Source organism: Balaenoptera musculus, chromosome 3 (assembly GCF_009873245.2).
Source record: "Balaenoptera musculus isolate JJ_BM4_2016_0621 chromosome 3, mBalMus1.pri.v3, whole genome shotgun sequence".
Lineage (NCBI taxonomy): Eukaryota > Metazoa > Chordata > Mammalia > Artiodactyla > Balaenopteridae > Balaenoptera > Balaenoptera musculus.
Genome location: NC_045787.1, coordinates 135,901,139 through 135,926,725, shown reverse-complemented (window position 1 = coordinate 135,926,725; position 25,587 = coordinate 135,901,139). Strand labels below are relative to the sequence as shown.

At 43.1% G+C, this 25,587-nt stretch overlaps 1 protein-coding gene across 1 annotated transcript in view; it reads left to right on the top strand.

Annotated features, from left to right (window-relative positions):
* The window catches only part of TENM2 (teneurin transmembrane protein 2), a 463,195-nt gene that overhangs the window by 160,712 nt on the left and 276,896 nt on the right, over positions 1 to 25,587 (top strand). The window contains exon 4 of the mRNA XM_036847957.1: positions 21,186 to 21,424. Coding sequence (XP_036703852.1) covers positions 21,186 to 21,424 — 239 coding nt within the window. The remainder of the gene's footprint in view (positions 1 to 21,185; positions 21,425 to 25,587) is intronic.

The window sequence follows — 25,587 nt, the reverse complement described above, 5'->3', positions numbered from 1 at the left end:
TGGCAGGGACACCTTCCAGGCCCAGTCAAGCACCCTGTGGTTTATTCTGTGTTGGAAACGGAGCCTGCAGAGATTTGTGCAGAGGTGTGTTATGGTCACATTTGCAGTGAGGAAGAAGAGAGACTTTGATGGACATACCAGAAAGGCAAGAACTAAAGTTCACTGCAGTTAACCAAAGGATTCCATAGGGAAGAAAGGAAAGGGGACTAAAAGGCAAGAAATACATACTTTCGGGAGGCTGTCTATGGGAGTCATTGGTCATTAGCTCCAGAACAGTGAAAGCCAGCATTTACTGTTAGGTATGTGCTGAGCCCCCTCGTTTAATCCACACAATATCCCCATGAAATATTTTCAGTCGTTTTCACCATTTGCCAACCAAGGAAACAGATTCAACAATATCAAGTCATTTGCCCCAGGCTGTGCAGGTTAAAGGCTCTGATATCCACATGCTGCCCACAGTTTACCCATTAACCGCTGCCCTGCCCAGCCCCCAAGAATGAGCGGGTGCTGTCCAAGCACCCCACCCTGGTGTGACCTTCTTCCTCCCTCCTGGCCCCTGCCCTTCCCAGCCACTCCTCTTCCCCTCCCAGAAAGGCAGACACTGCTTTGTTTTTCATGTAACTACTTCACTTCTTGTCAAGCCAAACCTAAGAGCCAGACAGGACCCCAGTTGAAGTCCAAGCCTCTGCGATGTCTGTAGGGCAGCCTCCCCTCCCCAGACTCTCCTTGAGGTTTTGTTTAATGCTCCCACTTGCAAAGAAAATGCCTGATGGCAGGCCTCTGCCTTTTAGTCACCTCCGCGTCAGGCAGCTTTCAATTTCCTGCGCCTCAGCGTGTCCGTCTGCATCTCCATCAAGGCTTCCAAGATGGCAGTGACAAGCTTTTCGGGTACTTAAGGCAAACATGCATGACAGTTTTCCTTGACACTTGCATTTTTGAAAAGCCTTGCCTTGGGCCCTAGGAAACCCAGCATTTGAGAAACCAGGAGCCTTTCAAGGAAGCCAGACTTTCAGAGCCTGCTTCCCTGGGACATGTTTTGCGACAGGGACACTGCAGGATCTGCCCAAGAGGACATGAAGTGCCACAGCAATATTTACGTGTTGATGCTAAATGATGGTTGCCTTTTTTAATGGCTTTGGGTGTGTGTGTGTGACTGAAATGTATGGACCTGTTCTGTGCATTGTCAGTGGGTATGTGGCTGGCCTACAAACACACTTAAATGGCACACTTCCACAAAGCATTAATTTCTGAGTGTCCAACAGATATATGTAGGCAAGCAGACATGTCACAGGGGTTGCTACAAATCTTAATTAATATCCCTGAAGGGCTATAGCATTTCCTGTAGAGTGCTAAGTGAGAAGAAAATGTTGTACCTATGGATATTATACATGTAAAGAAATGTGGGGGGCTTCCCTGGTGGCGCAGTGGTTGAGAATCTGCCTGCTAATGCAGGGGACACGGGTTCGAGCCCTGGTCTGGGAAGATCCCACATGCCGCGGAGCAACTGGGCCCGTGAGCCACAACTACTGAGCCTGCGCGTCTGGAGCCTGTGCTCCGCAACAAGAGAGGCCACGATAGTGAGAGGCCCGCGCACCACGATGAAGAGTGGCCCCCGCTTGCCGCAACTGGAGAAAGCCCTCGCACAGAAATGAAGACCCAACACAGCCAAAAATTTAAAAATAAATAAATAATAAATAAATAAATAAATAACTTAAAAAAAAAAAAAAAAAGAAATGCGGGTACCTACACTGATAGGCCTTCTTATATTTGCTTATGCCCCAAAGGGTCTGATGTAAATTGAAATGGGAAAATCAATTGTTTTCAAGATAACTAACTATCTTTTATTTGAGGGTTGAAAAAAGAGAGCAGAGCCCCAAACTTAAATGCCAGAAATCTCCACCACAGTGGAAAAAGTGGAAAAAATCCATAACACACAAAAATGAGTAGCAGTTTTCTTTCTCTTCTGGCTGTTCCCACGTCTAAGATAGCTTTGATGACTTAGGACTTGTTGTTAGCTATGCAAGAATTTAGATAAATCGATTTTGTTTTCTTTTCTAGGTTTTGAAGGAATCCCATAAAATACTTATTCTGTCCCTTTTAATTTTTATGACATAGATAGGCCTGCCTTCTTCTCTTCTTTCTCTCCTTCTTTCTCTCCTTCTTTCCATCCCTCCCTCCCTCTCTCCACACAGTGACTAGGTCTTAAGAACCTACAAAAATCTAGGAAATAACCATTATTGGGGTCTGTTTGTTTGTTTTTCATTTCTTCTGTACTTTAGTGTACTCATTCAGAAATAGAAATGAATGAAAACTTTATTTCTCAAAGGCATACCGCATGGAACACCAGTTTGAAGACTGGGAAGGTGGGTGGGTTAAAATTTCTGTAATCAAATCAGTAAGCAGAATGATAAATATTTTGCAGAGGGTACTGGGATATTTAGAATATTTAAGATGTTAAAGGCTTGTGAAAATATGTAGTAATCTCCTTAATTTTATTTACTCCAGTATTTCCCAAATACCATGGGACACTTTCTTTACCTGAAGTTAGTAGTATACAGACACACTTGGTGATCCCAAGAACACACTTTTTTTTGTATTGTATTATATTGTATTTTTTTACATCTTTATTGGAGTATAATTGCTTTACAATGGTGTGTTAGTTTCTGCTTTATAACAAAGTGAATCAGCTATGCATATACATATATCCCCATATCCCCTCCCTCTTGCGTCTCCCTCCCACCCTCCCTATCCCACCCCTCTAGGTGGTCACAGAGCGCCGAGCTGATCTCCCTGTGCTATGCGGCTGCTTTCCACTAGCCATCTGTTTTGCATTTGGTAGTGTATATATGTCCATGCCACTCTCTCACTTCGTCCCAGCTTACCCTTACCCCTCCCGTGTCCTCAAGTCCATTCTCTACGTCTGCATCTTTATTCCTGTCCTGCCCCTAGGTTCATCAGAACCTTTTTTTTGATTCCATATATATGTGTTAGCATATGGTATTTGTTTTTCTCTTTCTGACTTGCTTCACTATGACAGTCTCTAGGTCCATCCACCTCGCTACAAATAACTCAGTTTTGTTTCTTTCTGTGGCTGCGTAATATTCCATTGTATATATGTGCCACATCTTCTTTATCCATTCATCTGTCAATGGACACTTAGGTTGCTTCCATGTCCTGGCTATTGTAAATAGAGCTGCAGTGAACATTGTGATACATGACTCTTTTTGAATGATGGTTTTCTTAGGGTATATGCCCAGTAGTGGGATTGCTGGGTCGTATGGTAGTCAGGAACACACTTTGAGTCTTACATTTCAGACCTTCTCTGACCCTGACTGAAGTAGGAAGCCCAGAGTTTCTTCAAACCCTTCCTAGAAAGGACTTTGTAATTTTGCTTTTAAGATAAAACATAATATCTCTCTCCACCTAAACTTTTGAAATTCATCCATATGCAGACTCATTTACCAGGTTCTGCAATAGTTGGGCCTAGTGAGTAAGCACTGCTTATAATACAGTGCTCAGAACATGGGCTAACAATGAAAGCTTTTTTAAATAAAAATGTCAGGGATAAGGGACTTCCCTGGTGGTGCAGTGGTTAAGAATCTGCCTGCCAGTGCAGGGGACATGGGTTCGATCCCTGGTCCAGGAAGATCCCACATGCCGCTGAGCAACTAAGCCCGTGAGCCACAACTACTGAGCCCGCGTGCCACAACTACTGAAGCCCGCACGCCTAGAGCCCGTGCTCCGCAACAAGAGAAGCCACCACAATGAAAAGCCTGCGCACTGCAACACAGAGTAGACCCCACTCGCTGCAACTAGAAAAAGCCCGTGCGCAGCAATGAAGACCCAATGCAGCCAAAAATAAAAATAAATAAAATAAAATAAATTTTTTTTAAAAAATGTAAGGGATAAGATACCTTTCCTAGAATATAAACCCTACCAGGCTCTCACTATAGCCTCTTTCCTGAAATGAGAGCCATTGAGTTGGGAGTGTTAAAGCATTTTGTAAGGTGTGATTAACTCTTTCTGCAAATACTGCTACCTGGCTCTTTGGTGATGCTTCTTGTTTTTGTAATTTATTTCAAGTTTTCAAAAATAAGCTCACAACATGGGTTGGATGCAAGGAGTCTGACACAGTGTTTAGGGCCAACCAGAATGTAACCTTGCTGAGGAGTTCAATGTGGACCATCATTCTCTACATTTAGAAACCAACTAAAGGTTTCTCAAAAAGTTAAACATAGTTACCATATGACCGAGCAACTTCACTCCTGAGTATATCCTCCAAATAACTGGAAACAAGTACTTAAATAAATACTTGCATGCAGATGTCCAGAGCAACACTATTCCCAGTGGCCCAAAGATGGAGACAACACAAATATCCATCAATGGATGAATGAATAAAGAAAATGTGGCACATATACAGTCGGCCCTCCACATCCGCAAGTGCTGCATCCGTGGAGTCAACAAACCGTGAATCAAAAATATTTGGGAAAAAAAAAAGTTCCGAAAAGCAAACCTTGAATTTGTGATGCGCTGGCAACTATTTACATAGCATTTACATTGTACCAGGTAATATAAGTAATCTAGAGATAATTCAAAGGAGGATGTTTGTAATTATTATGCAAATACTCTGCCATTTCATATAAGGGACTTGAGCATCCATGGATTTTGGTATCCAGGTGGAGTCCTGGAACCAGTCCCCTGCAGATACTGAAGGTTGATGATATATATGATGGAATAGTATTCAGCCACAAAAAAGTAATGATGTACTAATAAATGCTACAGTGGAGATCACCTTAAAAACATTATGCTAAGTGAGAGAAGCCAGGCACAAAAGGTCACGTGCTGTATGATTCCATGTAGTAACTGAAATATCCAGAATAGCGAAATCCATAGAGATAGAAATCAGATCAGTGATTACCAGGAGCTGGGGGTGGGAGAAGAGGGAATGAGAGTTGCTGCTTAATGGAGACAGGGTTTTCTTTTGGGGTGATGAAAAATTTTGGAACAAAATAGAGGTGGTTGTACGACATTGGGAATGCACTAAGTGCCACAGAATTGTACACCTTAACATGGTTCATTTTATGTTATGTAAATTTCACCTCAGTAGAAGAAAAAGTTAATTAATGGAAAACAGCTAGAGGATCAATGTGTCTCCCTCGGTCTAAAAGATCTACTCATGGGAGAGACAAAGTAGTCTGGAGAACCCGATTCTTGCTCCAGTCTTTTCCAAGAAGAATGCTAGGGAATAAATGTCTGTTTCCAAAACATGCTCTGAAATGGCTAACTTTGAGGGCACGACAGAAAATATCAGCACGTGTGATCTGATTAATACTGGTAAATGGATCCATGTGGGTAATATGTTAACATCTGAAAGATGGCCCACATGATCCCTGTGCAGCGTCATGGTAAATGCAACTTTTCAGGCTTTCCCGAGATCACTGAAGCACCAAAGATAAGGAAATAAAAAGGGTGTATCAGGCAGGACTCCTTTGTTACAGAGGTAGGGAGGAAAAAGAGAAAGATAAATGGATTCTTCTCCGGGTGGTGGAGGGTAAACATAGGATGTTTCGGAGATGAAATCCATTCTCATCATATTCTTTTAAAAGTGATTTGGAAGAGAAAATACACCATGAAATCTCCATGTTTGCAGAATACGAAACCTATGAAGATAAACTGCTCGGTATATCGGTGGGCAGAGAAGTGACAGATAAGGAGCAAGTACATTTACCAAAAATTCTTCCAGACTTAAACGAATTTTATCTCTGAGGCTCCTGGTTACAAACCAGGAACTAGCCCTGAGATTAGTGTGAACTAATGCCTGAATATATGCATCCACTGGGTTTACTGTGAAAAGGGAGAAGTGAAGGACTGCAAAATGTACAGAATCACTAAGTGGGATCCTAGAAGTAAGCCTAAAAAATGCATTACCCCACTATTTTCCAAAACCATTGTGTGTTCTCAGTGGAAATAATCGATGTGATTATGGCTAATGTACCTCAAGGATGACAGAAAAGTTGAGGAGGATTCCAGCTTGAAAGATCAAGAAAATGAGAAGGCTCTCACAAAACGTGCTGGAAGCCTCCTCAGAATAGAAAGGTGAAGGTTTCTCAAAGGATTTAAAATAACCACGTGTAGACGTAATGAGAACATCGTCTTGTTTACCAAAACCTTGAAAACCAGAATGACAGAGCATCCCTTGAAGGAGACACTACAGCATAAATAAAGAGAAGTGTTGCATCTGGGGGCAGACAGGAAACTTTGAAATTCATGCCTTCCTACAGGCAGCAGAAAATAAACTTTTCAAGATCTAGATTGGCTCATGTTTTTATCCGTCTACTAAAAATTGATCGAGCACCAGACGTCTGCTGGCACTCTTCCAGAGACTGGGGATATAGTGGTGAGGAAGACTTCATCTGGGCCCTTCAGGAAGGTACATGCCATTGGGGAAGGAGACAGTAAGACAGGCACAAACAAGATAGCTACTCAAAGGGATTAGTGCTGAGCGGACGAGAGGGCTGTGTCTGTACACCACTGCCGTTAACCAGGAAGTGGGGTGGTCCTCAGGCTGCCAGGGAGGATAATCAAGTGATGGAGTGGGAAGGACTGATCAAGGAAGGCTTTCTGAGAAAGTGAGCTTTGAAAGGAAGCTTGAAAGACCTCAGAAGGAGGAGCTATGCAGATATCTCCGCTAAGAACATTTCAGACCAAGGGAAACACAATGAGAATACCCTGAGATGGAGAGAAGCCTGGCCTCTTTGAGGGACAGCAGAAAAGTATGGCGAAGCCTCAGGAGCAGAGTCATTGGAGCCTGGGAGGAGGTGAGATAGGCCATAACAAGGTTCCGCGTCAGCCATGGCGAGGGGCTGGATTACCGCTAAGTATAAAGGAAGTGGCAGATTTTAAGCAGAAGAGTAATGTGATTTGACTTGTGCTTGCAGATAGTGACTGGCTCCTGAGTGGAGGATGGATGTAAAGGGCCCAAGTGGAGAAGGGGAGACCTGTTTAGAGGCTGCTGGATGCTGTAGGTCAGGCGCAAGGTGATGCAGAGGAATAAGTGGCAAGAAGAGGATGGATTGGAGGCAGAAAGGAAATCGACTGAAGATGGATCAGGTGTGAGGGAAGGACAGGAACCCTGGTGAAGCCTAGTGAGGTGTATGGTGTGGCGCTCACCCAGATGCCACCCTCTGAAACTGGAGCACGCATCTCCCCTGCCAACAGATCTCAGCCAAGTCCCTCTCTGAGACTGAACTTCAGCTAGAGACTGGACTTCAGCTAAAGACAGCCACCCTGCGCCCAAGGTTACATCCCTGTGGACGGCCCACATCTAATGACTGGTCCAGGTGAGGTTATTAAGGCCCAAATCCTGCAACCCAGATTGAAAGCACTTGCAGAGGCATCTCAGCTCCAGAGCTCACCCTTTGCTACAGCATCCCTGTTCAGTGTCTCCCTCCGCCCAGCCTGCTTCTGTCACTCCCAAGAGCACTTGCTAATAGAGTTTCTGGATGCAGATGTTTCTTCCTAGAGTCTGCTTCCTGGGGATGGCACCTGTCCAGCTGATAGGTGATGGCTTCTTGAACCAATATGGGTGAAGCCTGAAGAGAAGGATAGTTTGGAGTGAAAATCAGGAGTTGTGTTTGCTCATGTTCACCTTAAGATGTCTAATTATATCCACATGCTGACAGAGTCATAGGTGCCATGTTAAGGGGTGGCTAGAATATTCTGGAGAAAAACCCCAAACCCTCAAGGCAGATGGCAAAGAAGACAGCCAGGCCTTTTCATCATAGAGGACTAGACTGAATTCCCATGAGTCTCTTCTACCGTAGTTATTTTCAAGTTTGAATGTTCCTAAATCTGCTTCCTTTGTTCACAGAGAAGATAAAGTTTAAAACCCTTTGTGTTTGGACTAAAATCCAAATTCCTTGCTCTCAAAACCATGCATAAGGGCTTCCCTGGTGGCGCAGTGGTTGAGAATCTGCCTGCCAATGCAGGGCACACGGGTTCGAGCCCTGGTCTGGGAAGATCCCACATGCCACGGAGCAACTAGGCCCGTGAGCCACAATTGCTGAGCCTGCGCGTCTGGAGCCTGTGCTCCGCAACAAGAGAGGCCGCGATAGTGAGAGGCCCGCGCACCGCGATGAAGAGTGGCCCCCACTCGCCGCAACTAGAGAAAGCCCTCACACAGAAACGAAGACCCAACACAACCAAAAATAAATAAATAAATTTATTTTTAAAAAAAACAAAAAAACAAAAAAAAACCATGCATAAAATAGTCTTCCATTGGGCCAACCTCTTCTTCCCACCACTTGGCCCCTGGATCACAACACAGTGATCCACACTGTTCTTCATTCACATCCTCAAAAATTCAATCTTTCCCACCTCAGGGCCTTTGCACATACGTTTCCTTTGCCTGGGATGCTCTTTTTCACCGTTTGACTACCCGTTTCTTATCCTCAGACCTCCCCTTTTTGATCATCTCCTCAGAGAGGAGTGACCACACTAATGGAGTCCCACATTTTCTCTTAGTTCTTTGTTTCCTTCACAGTACTTCTCACACTTTGTAATTATTTCATGTATTTATTGGTTTACTCAGACTTGAGTTTTGTTTATTTGGTCTGTCTCTCCAATTAGAAATTCCACATGAGGGTAAGGACTTAATTCACCATTGTATCCATGTGCCCAATAAATATCGGTTGACTCATAACTTCATATTTTAGATATTATATTCTTTCCAAGGATGAGGGAAAAAATACAATACATACGTGTATTAAACACATCCTGTAGGCCAGCTTCTGTGCTCACAAATTATATTACCTCTTTCAGCCCTTCCAACAGTTCTGTAATGTACATATTATTATTTACCCATCCTTTAGAGGAGGTATCTGAGGCTCAGAGAGATTATTTGACATTCCCAACATCATGCAGCTACTCATGGAGTTGAGATTTCAATCCAGACATGCCTCACTCCAAAGCCTGTACATTTTCCATTAAACCGTGATTTGTGTGTTCCTTCAGCAGACATTTGTTTATTTATTTATTTATTTATTTTGGCTGTGTTGGGTCTCCGTTTCTGTGCGAGGGCTTTCTCTAGTTGTGGCAAGCGGGGGCCACTCTTCATCGCGGTGCGCGGGCCTCTCACTATCGCGGCCTCTCTTGTTGCGGAGCACAGGCTCCAGACGCGCAGGCTCAGTAATTGTGGCTCACGGGCTTAGTTGCTCCGCGGCATGTGGGATCTTCCCAGACCAGGGCTCGAACCCCTGTCCCCTGCATTGGCAGGCAGACTCTCAACCACTGCACCACCAGGGAAGCCCACAGCAGACATTTGTGAACACCTACTACGAACAGAGAAGAATACTAGGAAGCAAAAGATATAGGACCTGCCGTGGAGAAGCTTGTAATTTGACTGGAGAGACAAGGCAAACACAAAGGACAGATGTAATAGCGTGACGCAGAATATGATAAAGGGACATACTCTAAGGTTCCTTCCAGCTCGAAAATTCTTTGACTCTCTGAATGGTACAGGCAGTAAACACAGTGGGAGAAGTCATTCTGCTCCTTGATTGTATCTGATGGCATGCATTCTCTCTTCATCCACCTCTGGCTGCCAGTGAACACAAATGCAAGTCTGTTTCAGATGGCTGTCTCGACACTCCCATATTATAGTGTATGGTGGATTCAAGGTCAAGTTTGAAGTCAAAGTCAGAAGTCTTTGTTTTTTTCCTGTACTATATTAAGACTCTTACCAATTAACTTGAGAAAAGTCAACAAATGAACAACTCGGGGCCGGGGGTGGGGGGGGGGGGCGGGTGCGGTTTGAGGGCGGGGGAAGACTCCTCATCTCATCCCAAAGACTCTGAAATGGATTTGCTCACAAAACACCAGGCTTCTTTAGTGACCTCCTGAGACCTTGCCTGTCACACTGAACAGTATATCATTTCATAGGGGGAAAAGAAAAACAAAGTCTTTCCATGAGAAAGGCTATGTTATATCACAGTGTGACGCTATTTAAATATCAAGCTTCTATTTAGAAAACGGAAGGCAATAAATTGAGTTGCTAATTATTCCAGCTGTGAGTATTTTTGGTATGACTGCACATTTTGAAGAGGGCAAAATAGAGGATCTTCCTGTTGTTCATGGCATATGCAAATGTAATGACGGTCCCCTCTGCTCTCAAAGGTTCAGGGATCAGAAACCTTGAAAGCCTATTTCTCATTGCATCAAAATTGGTTTGAGTCTAAGCTTAGGGACTCATGATATGAAATGGGCTTTTCATTATACTAATTGGGTTATTGGCTGCTTCTTCAAACTTGGGAAGTAGCAGTTTTTTAAAACATTTTTAAAGTTTTGTTTTTAAAGCAACAGTTCACTTCTCAACCCAAGCATAAATTCCCAACCGGAAGAGGAGAAGAAACGTATTAGTAATGTCCTCCATCCCTTCCCTTCCTAAAAAAATTATTTTTGAGGGGTGGAGCTGCCGGCAATGCTCTAGTCTCTGTGCTAATTAGGACAACGCATTCATTTTACAGATATTTTAAATGAGCTGGGCACTGCGTAGGTCAAAGAGATCTAGTAAATAGCAAGATATACATGATTCCTGCCTTCAAGCGATTAATAGCTACATTTATTGATCACTCACCGGACGTCAAGCTCAGTGTTAGGCTTTCACGTAAATAAACTCATCCAATCCCCCTAACAAGCCTATAAAGTACGTACTAGCCATCTTTTACTTTAAAGGTGAGGCCACAGGGACTTAGAGAGGGTAAGTAACTTGCCCAATGCCAGGATCCAAACCCTGGTTGTCCAAGTTCAGAATCTGTACACTCAATATCTTACTGCTTTCAAAAAGAATTAAATTAATAATAATAATAAGAGAATGTTTATGTGTAGGGAAAAAGTCTGACTCTAAACATCAAATGTTTACCAGTCTCTCTCTCAGAGTACGGGAGACCTTTGCTTTCTGTTTTTTTTAACTTATATACTTGGTTTTTCTTTTATAATGTGTACCTCTTACATTTGCAAATAGGAAAATAAAGGCAGGACACTTAAAAGATTGCTTAGTTTTGCTATTCAAAAAGTGGCTGGGGGGCTTCCCTGGGGGTCCAGTGGTTAAGACTCCGTGCTTCTAATGCAGGGGTGCGGGTTCGATCCCTGGTCGGGGAACTAAGATCCCACATGCTGCGCGGCACGGGTAAAAAATAAATAAATAAATAGTGTCTTCACAGTATAGTATCCAACGTCATCTTTCTCATGGTTTTTCCATCTCATCCTGGAAGCTTCTCTCTTTTTCTATTTTCTCTTTCTCTGCATGCCCTATGTGTCTCTCTCTCTCCCTTCTCTCTCTTTCTCCCTCCTTCTCTCTCTCTCTCTCTCTCTCTCTCTCTCTCTCTCCCTCTCATCTCACCCACCCTTCAAGTTTCCCTTCTACCACCACCATTCCTTCTCAGATTGGAGAGCATAATAGCGATGCCAGAAAGTGTGGTGGTTATTTAACCTCTCTCCAGCTAAATGTTTTATCATATCTCCTGAAAACCTAATTATAGCAACTTTACATGCTACAGTACCCTTTATGGGCTGCCTCTTTTTTTTTAATTTGTTTTTTTTCTTTTTTCTTTTTTCCTTTACCATCTTTATTGGAGTATAATTGCTTTACAATGGTGTGTTTGTTTCTGCTGTATAACAAAGTGAATCAGCTATACGCATACATATATCCCCATATCCCCTCTCTCTGGCGTCTCCCTCCCACCCCCCTTATCCCACCCCTCTAGGTGGTCACAAAGCAGGGAGCTGATCTCCCTGTGCTATGCGGCTGCTTCCCACTAGCTATCTATTTTACATTTGGTAGTGTATATATGTCAATGCCACTGTCTCACTTTGTTCCAGCTTACCCTTCCCCCTAAGTCAGAAAGACAAAAACAAATACCGTATGCTAACGCATATATATGGGCTGCCTCTTTATTAAACTAACTCCTTTAGAGACAATAAACCTGGTGCTTCAAAGGGCATGGCCAGCACCAGTGAGATGAGATGGGATCTCCTGTACTGATCACCACCCCCGACTCCTGGTGCACTTCTGCCTCTCTCCTTTCTCTGGCTTTTTATCAAATTTCAGCAACAGCCTGTATGATATTCAGAATCTTTCAGGGATTAATGGACGGCGTATCAATACTTTCATCCGCTACTCTGAATACCCCTGAGTTTATTTTCTGGAGAAGTCAATTTTCTCGGTAGAGCAACAATCAATACCTGGTTTCCCTGATAACCAGAGCTGCTTTTTTGCACACGGTGCTACCTGGAGACCATTCAAGGCATTCACTTGGTTTCAAGGAGAACGTTGGCTACAGCTGACTTCATGAGCAAAGACAGCAGCTGCACTGTTAGTCATTAGTCGTCCTGGTTAGTTGCAGGGTGCTCTGTGATGAGAGAGCAGGATCCAGATTGAGAGAGAGTGAGAGGAAGGAAACAAAAACTTGACCTCTATACAGTTGTTTCTCTAGTACATTTCTTTTTCAACGCCCTGCTGGGATTTCACCCTGGGAATACAGCTAAACCAAGAAAAAAGAGGGAGACTGCCTCTTAGGATCCCACTGGTTGCAAGCTGAAAAACAAAATGGTACTTGGTGTTAAGGGATTTTCCATATTTGTTTCTTTGGTAGGTTTTCAGGTTAATGAGTGAGTTTATTCACAATTGACTCAGGAGAGAAGGAAGAGAAATCTTTTGTTGGGGCCTCAAGTAATTTAGCCAGCCACTGCTTCTCAAAGCTTCTGCTCTAGATCAGTCAAGCTCCATCTCTATCGCAAGAATGAAATAAAAATGCACAGTGAAATATGCAAGCAGCTCATGCAGCTCAATATCAAAAAACAAACAACCCAATCCAAAAATAGGCAGAAGACCTAGATAGACATTTCTCCAAAGAAGATATATGGATTGCCAACAAATACATGAAAGGATGCTCAACATCACCAATCATGAGAGAAATGCAAATCAAAACTACAATGAGGTATCACCTCACACCGGTCAGAATGGCCATCATCAAAATATCTACAAACAATAAATGCTGGAGAGGGTGTGGAGAAAAGGGAACCCTCTTGCACTGTTGGTGGGAATGTAGATTGATACAGCCACTATGGAGAACAGTATGGAGGTTCCTTAAAAAACTAAAAATAGAACTACCATACGACCCAGCAATCCCACTACTGGGCATATACCCTGAGAAAACCATCATTCAAAAAGAGTCATGTAGCGCAATGTTCATTGCAGCTCTATTTACAATAGCAAGGACATGGAAGCAACCTAAGTGTCCATCAACAGATGAATGGATAAAGAAGATGTGGCACATATATACAATGGAATATTACTCAGCCATAAAAAGAAACGAAATTGAGTTATTTGTAGTGAGGTGGATGGACCTAGAGTCTGTCATACAGAGTGAAGTAAGTCAGAAAGAGAAAAGCAAATATCGTATATTAATGCATATATGTGGAATCAAAAAAAAAAGGGTTCTAAAGAGCCTAGGGGCAGGACAGGAATAAAGACACAGACGTAGAGAATGGACTTGAGGACACGGGGAGGGGGAAGGGTAAGCTGGGACGAGGTGAGAGAGTGGCATGGACATATATACACTACCAAATGTAAAATAGATAGCTAGTGGGAAGCAGCCGCACAGCACAGGGAGATCAGCTCGGTGCTTTGTGACCACCTAGAGGGGTGGGATAGGGAGGGTGGGAGGGAGGTGCAAGAGGGAGGAGATATGGGGATATATTTATATGTATAGCTGATTCACTTTGTTATACAGCACAAACTAACGCACCATTGTAAAGCAATTATACTCCAATAATGATGTTTAAAAAAAATGCACAGTGTTTTTAATTGATGGGGTCCTTCTTACATGGACGTGAGGCATGAGTTTCTTGTTTGTTAGACTTCTTTTTAAAATCTTCCATGGTTGTTTCATCAGAGAAAAATGTATGCCCTTAATTTTCTAAGCCAATCTGAAGCAAAAGCCTGGTTTGCCAAGGTTCTGCCTCAAAACTGCATGCCTCTGCTGTCATGTAAAGCGCATGGGGGAATGGCTGTTAGGTTTGCGTGCTATCTCATAGTTTTTATTAAATAGTTTTGTTTTCACAAGAGGAGAAGTGGTGACGTGTACTAAAAAGATTGATAGTTTAGGGTGAAGTGATGATCACTTTATTCTAAGAACTCACTGGGACCGAGGGTACAGAACAGAGGACAGAGAGGGACCATCCTTCCTTAGCTTTACTACTCAATTCGACAGCCAGCCTCTGAGCCCCTAACCTGTGCCGAGCAGGATGCTGGGTCCCGGGACTGAAGCTTTGATAACCCACGTGGCTACGAAGGAAAGACGTATGCACACAAAAAAAGAAGTATTATTTTTTTGTGCAACATCAAGGACTGATTTTCTCTCTCCCCTCAAGTGTTAGCAAACTCCAAGGACAGCACTTTGGGGGCCCCTCATTTGCCTTTCCTTTCCGAGGCACAAGTGGCCAATTCTGAGAGCAATTGAGTTGTGCTTGAAAAATGTCAAGTGCATTTGGAAACTACACATTTCTGCTGATGCCTGGAGCCCTGCGCTGAGCTACTTCCATGGTCGACTGCTGGGAGGACGTTTGGTTGGGGCATCACAAATGATCCCTTGGAGCACTCTCAGCCTGCCCCTGAGGGGGAAAAGCTGTCTTAATAGCCAGTTCAGGACAAATCCGGAGAAGTTCCCTAAGCCTTCCGGGTCCTCCCATTGACCATCTGGCCAGACCATCACCTTGTGGGTCTTGCTTCATTTTATTTATCTTTATTCCTGCTTCATGTGACTGCGACCTTTGGGTGAATCAGAGCTTGCATTTTTTCAACTTGTTACTATGAAAATTTTCAAACATTCAGAAAAGTTGGAAGAATAGTACTATATAAGAAAAACCACCTAGTTTCAATAATTGCTATCATTTTGCTACATGTGCCTTATATATCTATATAGAGAGAGGTCTTTTGGCTGAGTCATTTGAAAATAAGTTTTGACATGACGTTTCACTCCTAAACACATCAGCATTCAAAACTTGCATTTTAAAAAATATATCTAGTAACCGTCTAGTGTGTTGTGGATAAGTCAGACGTGTTTGAAAGTTGCAAAAATGGTTAGGGTAGAGTTTCTTAAACTTTATCATACATTAGAATCACTTAGGAAGCTTCTTCACCAGTATTCTCCCAGACCCCAGGCCTAGGTCTGGATGCAGCCCAGGAATTTGTACTTTTCTAGCAGAGCCTTCAAGTGATCCTAAAGCAGGTATTTATGGGACATAATCTAAAGATCGCTTCTTTAGAATCTTTCTTTTTTTATTTGGTGAATGTAATCTTCTAGAGATTCGTAACACCAGGGTGTATCTGTATTGTGTGAGGAGTCTATGTATCTTTGGTACTCTGGTTTAATAATTCTAAGGACCAGAAACTAGAAACAAGGGGTGTGATAACTAAATGAGTTTCATTTAACAGTGATCATTAGAGACACCACAATACTGATGAGCGGCCTGAGAGATGTATCCTGAAAAAGATAATACAGTGCCAAAAAGTATACAGGTTGTTTTTGGTCTGTGGCAGGATCTGGCCTTGTATGTATAAATATAGACACTTGCCTGTATGAACTATGCAAACTTATAAATCTGTTTGGAAAATAAGAGTCAACATGGCAGAAGGAATCCTAATTTCAAAATTCAAAATGTTCACAGTATTGTCCTTTTAGCATTCATGATTTTGGCCTTGGGAACGTTGCAGGTCTTTCACTCAACAAAGATTTGTTGACTTCTCTCTTTGTGCCAGGCTCTATTCTAGATGTTAGGATACAGTGATGAACACATCAGACAAACCTGATTATTTTGGACTTAATAGAAATTCAGTTCTAATGATGGAGGCAGACAGTAAATAGCACAAATGCCTATACCCTGAAGAAGAATAAAGCAGTTATAACAGGATAGAGAATGACAGAGAAAAAAGTAAGGGAGGCAGGAAAGATCTCTCTGGGAAAGTGACTCTGGAACAGAATGTTGAATGATATGAAGAAATGAATTGTGCAGATATTTCCAGGCAAAGGGAACAGCAAGTGCAAAGGCCCTGAGGCAGGAATATGTTGGATGTGATATGATGAGGACTAGCAAAAGGACAGTGTAACTCATGGAGGGGAGGAGGATAAAGTGGAGGAAGATACAGTTGGAGAGGTGGCCAGAGGGCAGATCATGTAGGGAATTGTAGGCCATGGGAAGGATTTCTGATTTTATTCTAAGTATTATTGGAGGCCTTTTCTTTTACCTTCCTTCCTTCTTTCCTTCCCTCCTTCCCTTCCCCTCCCTCCCTCCCTCCCTCCTTCCTTCCTTCCTTCCTTCCTTCCTTCCTTCCTTTCTTTCTTTCTTTCTTTTTTCTTTCTTTCTTGGAGAAGAGGATGGTGATGACATGTGACATAATCTGACTTTCTTTTTAGAAGGAAGTATGAAAAATAGATTCGATTGTCAAGGGGACAGTGTTAGGATCTCATGAAGCAATCCCATATACAGTTAAGTCCCTACATACGAACGAGTTCTGTTCTGAGAGCTCTTTCGTAAGTCCAATTTGTTGGTAAGTCCAGCAAAGTTAGCCTGGGTACCCAACTAACACAATCAGCTATATAGTACTGTACTGTAATAGGTTTATAATACTATTCACACAAATCATACATTAAAAAAAACAAGCACAAAAAATAAAGCATTTTTAATCTTATGGTACAGTACCTTGAAGAGTACAGTAGTACAGTACAATAGCTGGCATACAGGGTCTGGCATCGAGTGAACAGGCAAGAAGAGTTACTGACTGGAGGAGGGAGAGGAGGTGGGAGATGGTAGAAATGAAGGATTGTCAGCAATAGGAGACGGAGGGCAAGCTGCAGTTTCACTCACGCCTGACGTTGATGGCACAGGTTCTGGGCTTGAAATAAAGATACTATACTACTGTACTCTCTACAGTATTGTACAGTAAAGTACACAAAAGCACAACCACTTGTAGAGGATGCATGCGTGTGACAACGTACGCGAGACACGTGAACTAACTTATGTGATTGGACATGCAAGCACATGTTCGCACCTTTGAAAGTTCACAACTTGAAGGTTCGTATGTAGGAGACTTACTATATAAGAAATAATAATCATATTCTTCTATTATTTCCTATAAACGAGTGCATTAAAAAATAACTAAAGCCAATTTAAACTTCTTAATCTTCATCTTGTGATTTCTCTCATGTTGCTACAACATTCCTGTTTTCACTTTATTGATTCTGTCCACAAATATGACTGGTGTTGAGGCCCTGATGTTCAGATTCTGGAAGTACCAAGATAGTAATGCCACTATCAAGTATAAATTTGGTTTGGGACAGACACATTAAACATATTTACATAATATAACATAGTATATAATATGTTATATATTATTTATATACATATTGTTTGTAGATACATATATATATATATATATGCACACACACACACATATATAGACACACATATATATATATACACAAGTATATAAATAGCTTCTTGAATGCACAAAGTGGTGGGGTGCTTGGGGTTGGGGGGAATGTTGGAATAGGTTTCCGAGGTGGGTCATTGGAAGGTGAGTAGGAGTTGGGTGGGGTGGCATGGGTGGGAAAGAACAAGAAAAGCCATTCCAGAAAGCATTACACATCATCCACAAAGGCACAGTGGCATGAACAGACTAGTTAAGGAACGCTGTGTCTGTTTGGTGTGGCTGAAGTATGGAGTTCATGGGAGCTGGAAGCATAAGGTTGGAGATGAGAATAAAAAGGCTGAGTAGTGGTTGTAAGAGTGTGGTCCCGTATTGAGATTTGGGTTTCCTCTTCTAAGTACTGGAGAATCCATAGGAATTTATAAGTGAGGGCATGATGGAATTCGTGGTTTGGGAAGAGAAGGAACAGAGGGATGAAGGAGAGGGTTGGTGGGAGAAGTTTTCAGAAATAAAATGAAAGGGACCTTTAACCCATCGTGTAGGAGAAGATGAGGGAAAGGAGGAGGTGAAGATGATGATTGTGTCCTAGACGACTGGGAATAACAGGAGTCAGGAGGAGTGTGATTGGGGAGGGGAAGAAAAAGAGTCCATGTTTGGTTGTAACTTGCTCAAGAGAGTTAAGGAATGTAGAGGAAGAGATGCCCAATACACAATTGGAATGTGGGTCTCAGGAAAGAACTTGAGCTAGAAATGGAGATCTGGGGACTCCAGCCCCATCAGTGATGGCTGAAGCCAGGGGAATGGGTGAGATCTCTGTTGGAGTGAAAACTCATTAATGATGGCTTACAATGTCTGTATATTCCTTTAAGTTTGATTCCCTATTTTTACTACCCACTCTTGGAGAATTGTCCAAGAAGTCAACTTGAAGTAGTTCTCAGTCAAATCCCAGAGTTCTTCCACCACCCTGGCTTTCTGGTGTGTATATGTTCTAGCTTAACTATAAGGCAGTGGACCGTTATTTAGTGATTTGGAGAACTCTTCAGGTGTTTGCTCAACATTTGTCAAGCTTTAAATGTAAAACTCATGTTTCAGGCTCCTTATGTTCTCTGAAGAATTTAGAATCAAGGCTATTTGTAGGGCATCAAGCACTTATGATGAAACACACCCTTGGTTAAGCGCTTGTCCTACATGATGGTGTGTAATCCCCACAACAACCTGTGCTGTTATTACTCCCACTTTACTCCGTTTTACTGATGAGGAGATGGAGGCTGTCAGGAGCCATGCCAGGTAACTTACACGAGCTTCCTTGTCCAGGAATGGCCCTGCCAGGACTCCGATCCAGGTGAATCTTGCTCCAAAGTGCCTCCTTTAGACACATCGCCTACTGCCTCCTCTTCCAAAGGCTCTTTTTATCAGGAGCATTCAAAGACATCTATTGGACAAGGAGTACAAACCTTATTTATAGAATCAAACCTCTTGGCTGTGTTCAGATCATTGAACATTCTTATAGCACAAATAAAGTTTTACGTATTGGTTGTTTATTTTGATGTTAGCCATGCTAAATAATTCACTAATCAGCTACTCATTTTCTGACATGGTTGTCAGTGATCTCAGGCTCCTTTGATCTTTGTCAAGGATTAAAATACTTGCAAAGTTTTATCTGGAAGCAGCCAAGATACAAATATTTGTAAGGACAGCGATCTTGCCTCAGGATCCCACTGGGAAAGCCTGCTAACCACCATATGCAAGGAGAATGTGGTGTAGTAAGTCCAGTTAGAGCTTTTAGCGTCAGGAAGACCGGAGTTTAAGGCCCAGTGACCCCGCATGCTGACTCTGGGCTTCGGTTTTCTTGTTTGTAAAACTAAGGTAAAAATAGTATTCACTTCCATAGGGTCAACGTGATATTTAGTTTCAAGTAAAACATTTAGCATTATGACACATAGTGTGTGGGGTCCATAAATATAATTGCACCTCATGAAAACTTGAAGGGAAAGGAAATACCTGTATAGCATTTTAAAATCTTAGAATTGAAACTGAGTAAATTCATAAAACAGTGAGGGAGCTTCATTTATTCATTCAAGTCGCCCCTACATGCTGAACTGGAGTTGGGTCCTGGGACCATAAAGATGAACAAGGTACAAAATAAGACACAGCCCCCAGCCTCCACCTGCTCAGACTCTAGACTCTACTGAACCCGTGCTTTGAAATCCGCTAGATATTTTCTGGAAGACGAGTCATCATTTTAAACAAGGTGTGGCACGGCACCTTTGAAGTTTCATAAATGGCACACGTAAGAGGGAGAAAATCTATTGTGGGAAAATTGATGGTCTTTGATGTGTCCTTAGAGTGACAGTCTCCTGACCCCTGAGGAAGGGTTCTATTAAGGGTCAACAGTACAGCGCATTATCCTGTTGACATACCATAGTTCTAGACAAGGGGCACCTTGTTCAATTGGCAGACAAAGATATTTCCAAAGAAAGAACTGTGATCTTGAAAGCAAACTTGTGGTTACCAAAGGGGAAAGGGAGAGGTGGGAGGAGAGATAAATTAGAAGTTTGGGATTAACAGATATACACTACTATATATAAAATAGATAAACAACAAGGATTTTCTGTATAGCACGGGGAACTATGTTCAATGCCTTGTAATAACCTATAATGGAAAAAAATCTGAAAAAGAATATATACACGTATACATACATATAGATATGTATGTATATATATAATCACTGTGCTGTACACCTGAAACTAACACAACATTGTAAATCAACTATACTTCAATTTAAAAAAAAAAAAAAAAGGATGCGGGGAAAAAAAAATGACCTAGAGGGGTGGTCTCAGAACAGGAGGCAAGTGAAGGGGGAAAACAGCCCAGAGAGAAGGCTCAAGAGAGACAGTTTAGGATGACACTTAGGACCACAGACTTCAGTATAAGGCAGAGCTCGGGGTTTAAATCCTTGAACGGTTGCTTGACTTTGCCAAGCCTAATTTCTCATATCTTAAATGGGGATATTATAATATTTAGTTTGTAAATAGTTGTGACAATATATTTCAAGTGCCTTTTTTTTTTGATTGACATACAGTTGATTTACAATGTTAATTTCTGCTGTACAGCAAAGCGATTCAGTTACGCATACATATATTCTTTTTCATATTCTTTTCCATTATGGTTTATCCCAGGATATTGAATATAGTTCCCTGGGCTATACAGTAGGACCTTGTTGTTTATCCATCCTATATATAATAGTTTGCATCTGCTAATCCCAAACTCCCACTCCATCCCTCCCCTATCCCTCCCCTACCCCTCCCCGCCCTTGGCAACCACAAGTCTGTCCTTCAAGTGCCTTTAAATAATAGGTCCTAATACCTGATAGAGCTCAGCATCATCTTCACCATCATCATGGCCAGCATCTCTGAGTGAGCAACAGTAACTCAGTTTCCATATTTGCTTTGCATATGTTGCAGGATTATTGTGGAAGATAAAATCCAGAGGTATATGTGAAAACATGAAATGATGTGAGTTGATGGAATTCGTTTATGTCACCATCAAATGTAACATTCGCCCCTTTGCCCATGACAGGGTTGGGTAGATAATCAGGACTATATTAGTGCTATAGAAAGCAGAGTGGGGGAAAAAAAAGCAGCTGGATGGTCCTCGATAGCCACGATGTGGATCCTGACCCTTTCCCTTTCCCTGGCAGGCACTTCCTCTTTAAGACATCCTCGGGAAGCACACCCCTGTTTAGCAGCTCCTCTCCGGGATACCCTTTGACCTCAGGAACGGTTTACACACCACCACCCCGCCTGCTGCCCCGGAATACCTTCTCCAGGAAGGCCTTCAAGCTGAAGAAGCCCTCCAAATACTGCAGCTGGAAATGCGCCGCCCTGTCGGCCATCGCTGCGGCCCTCCTCTTGGCCATCCTGCTGGCGTATTTCATAGGTAAGTCAGGGCGGCTGTGAGCAGGTGGGGGCGAGGTCGCCGACTTGTGACTGTAGAGGGAGGGCCTCTGTTGTCTGTACCGTTGGCTTGTTGGCTCCCGAAAGAGGTAAAAATGAGTGATGGGTGGGAGTGCTTTTTTCCTCCTGAAATCCATTTCAATCTGATGAGTTTCTCCTTCATGATTCTAAATGACATTTATCAGAAGTGAAATTAAGCATCCTTAGTGTATTCTCTCTTGGAGATAAGTTGCAAATTGTCATTCCTGCCAACCCATCCCTCACTCCTCAAGTAGCCTTCTGGTCTCCTCCATCTTGGATTTTAACCCAGGTCTGTGCTCTGAAATTCACACAGCATTGGTTAGCTTCAGACAAAAACCAACTAGAAGAAGAAAAGCAATCAGCATGCCTAGAACATCATGATTGGATGGAAAGCCAAAGTAGCTAGATGACTTTTAGAGCTGGAGAACAGAAACAGGATAGAGAGGCTAGAGCACGCAACCAGGTCTTCGTAGGGAATCAGGTCACCCAGACCCAGTGGATGTTGCCCAAGTCCCCTCCTTTGCCTCTGTCCCTTTAGCCTCAACTCTCATCTCACGTGCTGCTGAATCTGAGTCAGGTTCACCTCCCACGCCAGCTGTGATTCTGGGTGGGAGCTCAGGGTATGACTTAGGATAGCAGATTGGTGAAGTTGCTGGGGTGTCTTTCTTTGAATGCCAGGGATGTTGATTTGCATCCATGGGATGTGGCCTTGTAACTATGGGAAGCAGCAGATGCCAAGAGTTCAGGGACAGGGTGCCCCATGCATTGGAGCGTCCTGGGCTAGACACAAAGCCTGCTCGCAGCTCCTGGCCGCAACGAAGTGCCCTCAGCACTGCTACTTTGTCACCTGAACTTGCTAGCGGCAGATCTCCTGGCCCAGGCCGAGGCCACGGTGACGTTTGTTAAAGTTTATTTGAAACACTTGATGGTTCTGGCTTGGCCTCAGGGCCGCTCTCTCAGGCCTCCCCAGTTTGGCTGTGCCACGTTGCAAAGCAAACCTATAAAACAGCAGCAAAAAGAGACCGGCTCTAAATCAGCTCGTAACACTTATGCTGAAACCCTTCCCATTTACAAGAGGGAAAATAAAAACCAACCCTAACCATTCTGGTTTTGCCCTTTCTCCCAGTGTAAGCCCTCCCTTCTCTCTCACACTTTCTTCATCCTCAGGCAGCCAGCAAGAGAATAAGCTGGTCCAGAACTTCCCAGACCATTGTGCCCAAGCTTGCCTGATGGCAGAGGACGGTGACCGTGCTCCCCCAGAGATCTGGGGCCCTGCCCAAGGCAAACCATGACGGGCCAAAAACTGATATGAGGTTTTCACTCTCTCCCATAATGCTGCTATGCTCATCTTAATATAGAAAAAGACGTTTTTACAGTCCTTGTCAGTTGCATCTCTCAGGAATGGCCTCCAGAAGTAAGAAAATTGACACTCCAGGGAAAGGCACCTTGTCTACCTGGGGCTTTGCAAACACCTTTGTGCTCTAAACCCCAGCTCTACATGTGGGCTGAGGTCAGATACCCACATACCCCTGGTTGAAGGTCATGTCTGCTTCTCACTTACCTCTTGATGAAGGATGGAGTCATGGATTGACTCGAGGAGGGGGAAGGGCATCTGTTGCACCCTCAGTCACTTGAGTGGAATCTTTTGTATCATTAAAGGTAGTTTTGTGTGCTTCCCCAGGTAGCTGTTGGGGAGGAGAAGGGGAGGGGTTGGTGGAAGCAAATTGAACATGCCTTTGGGGTCCTTGCCTGATTCAGCTTTGTGTCAGAAACTTCAAAAAGGGTCCATGAGCTCACCTCTCAGGCTTAATGTTCTGCTGGGCCGGTGGGCACCATGGGGAGCCCAAATGTAGAAACTGAGGCACTGCCTGCCTCTGCCAATACCGTCCCTTGTGTACCTCCTTCTCCACTCGCAGGAGAGAGGTAGTTGGCTAGTGCCTGATTTATCGAGCTTGATAGTTAAAATAGAATAGCTTTCTGTAGGGTGATCATGGAAAACCCTGTAGCGAGAGTTGAATGTTTTAATTGGGTGTGTAACTTGTAAATGATGGATTAGGAAACATATTTATCCTCAGTCTGGAGGCTACTGGAAGCTGGACCCGAGCATCTTAGGATGGCTTATTAGTTTATAATCCATCATTTCCTATTATGTATGCTTTAGGTAAGATTATGCTCCGACCCTGGAGTACTGAAGAATTGTTTATGACTCGAAATGAGCGATGGAATGGGCCGATTCACCCAGCAGTAGTGGCGGTGCACGTAGGCTACAGGGCTACTCTCCAGAGGTGATGATGGGTCTGCAAGCATGGTGAGGGGGTCACGATCTGGAGGGCTGATCTTGACCCCAGTGATCCCTTTCTCCTTAGCTTTAACCAAGTTGTTTTCTTTCTGGGTCTTGGTTTCCTAAGTAAAACCTGGGAGTATGATGGTTATTGACGTTCAGAAACTCCAAAGTATGGTGAGGATTAATTAATGTGTATAAATCAATTTAAAGATGAAAGGCAGTATATTATTTATTACGGAGCTGCAGGGACACAAACAGTGCATTGAAAACACAGAGAAAAGTGCCGTCAGGAGCAACACGTGATTGTGCCTGCCTAGAAGACAAGCCATCAGGGAGAACAGAAGGACAACATAAAAATCAAAGGCTTCCTGTTAGGGAGGCCAAAGTTTTTAAGGCCTGAGCCCACACTAGCTCGTACATGACCCTGTGTTCCACTAGAACATGACAGGTCCTGAAATTGAAGCATCTACTGCAGGACATCTATAGACAGGCACTGGGTTCAGGCCTGCCAGGAACTGTGACAAATAGGCCAAATTATCTTCCTTGCATGTTGAAACCTGCATGAAGTCTTTCCAGAAATGAGCAATTTGGAAACGTTCAGCCCCATGACAAATTCTTCCATAGACCCAGCCTGTGGGTGGGTGTAAATCAGCATAACACCAGCCCTCTGGCAAAATGGAAGACGTGAGCCTTTACCAGCTCAGGAGAGGTCCCCCAGTTCCTGTTCCCACAGCTGAGGTCAGAGATCTTTTATGATACACTCTTCCAGCAGATTCTCCCGATGCCAAATTCTCCCAGTGTACAAAACATCCTAAAATGAATTCCTCTGAAAAGCTGCACAAACCACTAGGGGACTGTTTTATGCGTTACTCAGCCCCTGGCCCAAATGGTTCCTAGGGAAGACGGGTTTAGAAGAATTCGGCTGTGAAACGCAAGAGAGCTTCCTGCTCAGGAAGTCGTCTGTTATCCTTGGGCAGCTCAAGTACTTTCATTGCCTGCAACACCAGAAATCCCTGTGGATCCCTAAGTTTCTAAATCATGTCACCAGCGTAGTGTTTCTCACCTGTTTTATGCCAACTCTACCATGTTTTTATCCTTATAGGGTGCATACAGTAACTGGTTAGAGCCTTCTGTTTGTTTAGAACTGTAAGCTTTTCCATTTAAAGCACTTTTATATTACTATTAAATTTGACCCATACCCCCAGCCCCCAACATACACTCTAGCCGAAAATGAAATTGGCGTATTATGATCATTTGACAAGAACTGATGCTGAGGCCCAGAGGGTCTCAAGTCACATGGCTAGTTAGTTGCAGAGCCAGAACTAGCGCTTGGTCTCCTGATGCCTCGTCTAACATCTTTCCCTTGACTGCTCTCCACTAAACATCACAGTTAGCCATATTTTCCAAATACTGCATAAAACCTCAAGTCATCCTTTTCGTAGTGTCAATTCACCTTACCTAATTCTGTCCTTATTAGCAAGGGAGAGTAGTTGGTTCCCCTCCTTCCTGAATCGCCTTCTAACAAAGTGTACAAAAGCCACATCTCCTTGGTCTCCTAACCTGTCCTCATATTTCTGCTTTCCCAAATATTTTCTATTACAGTGACCAGAAAACTTTTTCTGTCAAGAACCAGATAGTAAATATTTTTGATGTTGTGGGTCATACAGTCTCTTACAACTTCTCAACTTTGCCGTTGTAATTCAAAAGCAGCCACAGACAGTGTGTAAACAAATGGGCATGGCTTCGTTCCAGGCGTCTTTAATTATGGACACGGAAATTTGAATTTTATGTACTCTTCCTTTGTCATGAAATGTTATTCTTTTGATTTTTTTTCAACTGTT